A 5,672-nucleotide genomic window follows, 5' to 3' on the forward strand; every position below is an offset into this window, starting at 1 on the left:
TGCGGGGCGAGACCGGCCGGGGAGAGCGCGGGGCGCGGGAGTCTCCAGCCCTTCTGTGTCCCCGCAGCAGCGCGGTTTGCCTTCTCGAAATAAACTGAGGCAGCGAGTGCTATGGCGTGTTAAAACTCCAGCCTCGTTCTCAACCGTGCAGCAAGCTCTGACAGACAGAATATTTCTTTTTAAAGCTGTCGCTTAGAAGCTTTTCCTTTTTGTCTCCTCAGTATGTGGCGGCCCTTGAAGACATGCTCCGAGAGCTGAAGAAGCAGTCCAGGTGAGCCGCGCGCTGAAATCCTGGGGCGGGCAGGTGGCCTTTGTGATTTCGTAAGTCTGTTCAGACATAAAAACATGGAATCATAGGACAGTTTGGGTGGGAAGGGACTTGTAAAGGCCATCTAGTCCAACCCCTCTGCCATGAGCAGGGACATCTTCAACTAGATCAGGTTGCTCAGAGCCCCGTCCAACCTGACCTGGGGTGTTCCCAGGGACGGGGCATCCACCACCTCTCTGGGCACCCTGGGCCAGGGTTTCACCAGTCTGATGTGGTCTTAACATAGTCTGTTAAGACAGACATAGCCCACAAACACCGCAGTAGTGCGTATGCTTCCCTGTGGAAATATCTGTTGGTGAGGGAGAAACTGTGCCTAAAAGCAGCTACGACACAGCCCTGCGAGGAGCTGTGCAACTCTGACGTGTTCTCGGGCACGTTTCCCTGCATGTCAGCTTTGGCCTTGGACAGTGCTTGTGCCCCAAGCAGTCAGGGTCTGCCGTGCCTTGGAAAAGGTGATTTGCAGGGGCTTTGCATTTTTTAGTTCTGTTGAAAGATGCTTCTTTGAAGAACCAGCTGTTGGGGTTGTTTATTTTATTTTATTTGGAAAGTCATCTGAACAAGAGAAAACACTGATCACGTCTGGTTTTCATATTTTTATTTTTCAATTCTAATAGCAAGCCTGCCCCAGAACTGCTGAATGAATACTCCCGCAAAGTGGACTTCCTAAAGGGACTCTTAGAAGCTGAAAAATTGGTAAGATCTACTAGTTCAGCTTGAAAAGGCTTAAGTATTCTCTGCTTATATTCACCTCGTTGCCTGGTTCCTATGTTTGTCTTTCTCTTATGTCTCAAAATACAACTACTTAAAATATTAGGCAGTCCTTGTAAAAATGTTAATAAGTGTATTGGATTTTTGTATTTTGTTAAAAGGGGGTATTGTATGAAATCTGAAACCTCTTTCCTCCTTTTGAAAGCAAAGTACATCTTGCCTACATCCTTCACACTTGTTTGACACGAGATACAGGGGCAGGTACTGTGCTTTAGGCCTAACGCCTCTCTTGGATGGTACCATGTGCATCCGGAGAGCTATGAAATGCCAATGAGCAATTAGTGCGGGTACAGTCAGTGCTGCTGTTCTGTGGGAAGCAGCTGTGTAAGTGCTCCCTGCATCCCTCTTGGTCACACATCCAGGTGGTCTCACACGGCAGAATGTGATATTCATGACTTTTCATTGCTTCTTCCTACTCACAGACCTCATCAACTGAAAAAGCTCTGGCAAATCAGTTCTTGGCCCCTGGACGTACCCCTACGACAACCAAAGAGAGAACCCCAGCTACTAAAACAGTTCATCTGCAGACAAAGGCTCGTTGCACAGGCAAAATGAGGAGCGAGCTGCTTGGTACAGTATGTTTTGGTGCTGCTGCTTCTTTACTGCTAGTTCTGATAGAATGCCTCTTGTTCGGTTCAGCCGCCTTTGGTGGCTATGCCTCAGATGTGTCCCAGGCTGGATGGGGAGTTGCCTTTTTCTGATTTGGATAGTCTAAATACTGGCCACAGGCACTATGCTAGGCCTGGAGGACTGTCTTATCACTGGCCCTTTGTAATCTTCTGTTTTGTTTCTCTTTCTGCCTCCCAGGACCCCTTCGCTATTGATGGTAAGTTTAATTTGTTGTTTTCTCTAACTTTAGGTAACTTGAGTCTTACAGGAAGAGAAAGAAGGAGGTCAGGTATTAGAGACAGGCCAAAGTGTACTTTTAATTTAGTAGCACACTTCTTTTTGAGACAGCAGATTTTAAAAACAAACAAAACCAAAAAACCCTAACAGATTAAAGCCTGAGTGTTATCATTATGGTAGCAGGGACTTGCAGGAACCTATTTCTCTAGAATTCGTGCAGAAACAGACATTCTAATTATAGAATTAGTAAAGACAGTGTACCTTTGCTCGTGTTCTCTTCTGCTCTGAGCAAATCATGTGATTTTAGGTGCTTAGAGTAGGCGTTGTTCAATTCCTCTTAAATATACAGCCGTGTTATTCATGTAGGGAACTGGTAGGAATTAATTTGCGGTTTCCATAGCTACTGTTACAGTGGCTGGAGCTAGGCCAATCTAACGTGTCCTGAAAGAGAACACCAAGACACACAGGCCTAAACCATGCCCTCAGGGATATGATTCATCTGTTTTTTCTCTCCGCTGTACGTTTGATGTTACGTGTTGTCTTTTCCTTGTGGAAAGCAGGTAGGCTTTTGAAACCCACATTCCCTGGGGTAGAGGGCCAAGCAGGATTTGGACATCTGAAAATCCCTTACAGAAAGCTTGTTTCTTCAGTCTATGATTGCATGGGAATTTATAACATGCTAAGACACAAATTTAACTCTTTTTCCAGATTCTGAGGAGTTAAACATAAGGAAGCGGAAGTAAGTCAAAATTTCTTATTCTCCTGCTTAGTGTTTTGGGAACCGCTTTCCCTGTGACCTTTAAATCACAGGTGTACTTTCATTTGGGTGAAGTGCCTGCTGGTAGAAACTTAAATATAATGACTTCAGCTGATTTAACTGTTGTTGTTGTCTTGTCAGAGTTGCAGAGTCTGGGGAGACCTTGGGAGATCAACGCACAAGGAAGTAGAAATCCCCAATATTTTTACTTATCCTCTTTGCAGAGGCCTTGCATCTGATGAGAAGCAGTCAGCAGTCGAGCTGGATGCTGTGTTGCAGCACCATCAGGATATGCAGGAGAAGTTAGCTGAAGAAATGCTAAGTTTGGCTCGCAGTCTCAAAAACAACACTCTGGCTGCACAGAATGTAATAAAACAAGATAACCAGGTAGCGCATGTTAAAGTTCTAACCTCTCAATTTTGCAACGCAGAAGATTAAAGTGCTAATACATTAAATACTATATCTGTAACTTGATTCCGGGGAAGATCAGTGGGGAGACTTGGAGGCAATATCCATCTGCTTCTATAGTGCAATTGAACCTTTTCTCTGTTGGAAGAAACAGAGGTCAGAACTTTGAAATCTTGAGTTTGAAACCATTTCTTCTCTTTGCTCCCCAGACACTATCGCATTCTCTCAGGATGGCAGACCAGAACTTTGAGAAGCTCAAGGATGAATCTGACCGCCTTGAACAGCATGCAAAGAAATCGGTCAACTGGCTATTATGGATAATGTTAATTGTAGTTTGTTTCATATTCATCAGCATGATTCTCTTTATCAGAATTTTCCCCAAACTAAAATGATTTTTTTTTTTTAAGCTGCCAGAGTGCAGCTGGAAAGCTCAGCTGGTATGATAACTGTCAGCAATCAATTTCTTTGCCACCTATCATGCCTTTTAAAAGAGGGTGTCCAAGGCCTACCCTTGCATCTTTTTTTTTTTTTTTGTGCAATCCCTGGATTCAGTGAAGCGTTTCATGGGGAAGGCTTTCTAAACTTAGATACTTGGTTACTTTTTTTACTTAGTTAATATTGTTGCCTATTGAGAGGAGAACTGGGATAAAGACAGCAATTTTGCCCTGAGCTGCTAACAAGTTCCTCAGATAGATACAGTCCTGTTTCTAATGTGGCTGTGGCAAATGTTACACCCGCTAAAAGGCATGTACTCAATACGAATGTAAGTAACAGTGAAAGTCTTACAATTTTTCCTGTCTTTACAGCTTCACTGTACTAAAGCAGGACCTTGCTGCCAACAGAATATTTAATTACAAAGCTATGTACATACACAGCTGTAGGGTTGTAGGAAGAGAACGCTACCACTGAGTTGCTTGCCTGGATCAGGTTCAGAGAGTGTCAACAAGGTAAAACTATTCTCAGGCTTACCTTTTTCCCAGATGGGTATTTGGGACTTCGGACTTCGCAGTCTTCTGCAGTTTAGACTTCCTAAAGAAGGGCTGAAGTTGCTTGCTGTTGCAATGTTTGCTTCCCTTTTTGTATGCACAAATGTTCTCACTTACTCATTGTCTGTTATGTTGATGCTATTGCATCAAGAAAACACTGTGACCCTGGCACCATAGAACTGTACTCCCAGTACTCTCAGTACGGTATAGACCTCACCTGTACAAACATTTTTTTCACTGTAAGATGAGGGCAAAGGAAGCTGGTGTCTTCAAGAGAGAACTAATTTTATAAAAAATAATAAAATACCTTCAGCCTTTACCTTCTGAGACAAGTTTTTCTGGTCAAGAGTGTTCTTGTATTCTTAAGAGGTCACAACACTAAAGCAGAGAGTAAATAAACTAGAATGAATATTTTAAAAACACTGCTACTGCTAGAAAAAATGAAGAGCCTGCAGTAAAGCAAGGTTTGTTGTAACAGTATAAAGTCTGGTTTTAAGTGCTTGTGTTAAGCTAAAAGCAAACCGTTCTGCATCTGTGCTGTCGTTTCTGGAGTCTGTCTTTGGAAAGTGTTGGTGTTTAGGTGTTAGTGTTTCACACAGAGGAAGTGAGGAGCAGCAGATGACCCCCAAGTGTTCTTGTGCCATTTCTATTGCTGTTTTGCACCACTAGATGGGTGTTTTAGGCCTGTCTGTCTGGCCATCTCCACAGCAGCCCTGGATGAGAGGAAGACTTAGGGGAAGAACTGTTTGTCACGACAGTTGAGTTTTTACGAAAATTCAACAGCTTCTTTGAACGCATCCCAAAGTTTCAGAATTCTGTTTCAGAATTGTTCTGTTCTTTACAAAAACAGCTGTGTTAATGAAGACAGTTAACATTTTTTACATAAAATGTTTCTGTTCATTTAACAGGATGTTTGCAATTTAGTATGCTATTCACTTATGGATGATCAAACGAGTGATTACATTATGAAGTACAGGTTTTTTCTTCTAGCTACTCATCTACACGATATGCTCATTCTGTTTGAGTGAACATGTTACTTACCTTGAACTTTATAGAAATGTATAGTTGTAGCAATCCATTTATGGACATTCCTACTTTTCCCAGAAGTTTTTCAACTTTAATGTTTGACATTTCACTGTGCTTCATTAGTGAATGCTGTGTCACCAAATTATTTTCTAATTCTAATTGTTTACTACTTTCCCTGCAGGCATTTCAGTGCTGAGCTCTTCTCTTAAAGCAGAGGTTGAATGTAGTTCTGGAATTTTTTTTTTCTGTGTGAGATACTGGAATGATACAACATTAATGCTTCATCATCTATAACATTTTCCCCATTATGAATTATGAAATAAAATTTTGTTTCCAGCTTGCAAAAGACTTGGTGCATCATTGCAGACAAGTTTAAAGCTGAATTTTGCTATCAGCCATGTGTTGGCTGTAACTTTTTGGCACTTATAAATTAGAAGTTCAATTGGAAAGACCTGAAAGGGAACTACTAGTGATAGCTTGCCCCCAAGAAAATATCCACCCCTCTAAGTCAACAGCAATTCCTTTACAAGGAAGCCTGCTAGGAAATCAGTTC

General features: G+C 42.1%; 1 protein-coding gene across 1 annotated transcript; it reads left to right on the forward strand.

Annotated features, from left to right (window-relative positions):
* Positions 1 to 224: 224 nt before the first annotated feature.
* USE1 (unconventional SNARE in the ER 1 homolog (S. cerevisiae)) lies at positions 225 to 3,559 on the forward strand. The gene is made up of 7 exons (XM_010287967.1): positions 225 to 271; positions 943 to 1,021; positions 1,519 to 1,671; positions 1,904 to 1,922; positions 2,651 to 2,681; positions 2,924 to 3,086; positions 3,317 to 3,559. Exons 1-7 carry the CDS (start codon positions 243 to 245, stop codon positions 3,497 to 3,499), a joined length of 657 nt encoding a protein of 218 aa, XP_010286269.1. The 5' UTR covers positions 225 to 242; the 3' UTR covers positions 3,500 to 3,559.
* The last annotated feature ends 2,113 nt before the right edge of the window (positions 3,560 to 5,672 follow it).

The sequence above is a fragment of the Phaethon lepturus genome, unplaced genomic scaffold (assembly GCF_000687285.1).
Source record: "Phaethon lepturus isolate BGI_N335 unplaced genomic scaffold, ASM68728v1 scaffold53255, whole genome shotgun sequence".
Classification (NCBI taxonomy): Eukaryota; Metazoa; Chordata; class Aves; order Phaethontiformes; family Phaethontidae; genus Phaethon; species Phaethon lepturus.

Coding starts and splice junctions, on each gene's coding strand:
- USE1 (XM_010287967.1), top strand. CDS start 243: ATGCTCCGAGAGCTGAAGAAGCAGTCCAG. Junction 2,682..2,923: donor TTAAACATAAGGAAGCGGAA/GTAAGTCAAAAT, acceptor TCCTCTTTGCAG/AGGCCTTGCATCTGATGAGA. Junction 3,087..3,316: donor TAATAAAACAAGATAACCAG/GTAGCGCATGTT, acceptor TTTGCTCCCCAG/ACACTATCGCATTCTCTCAG.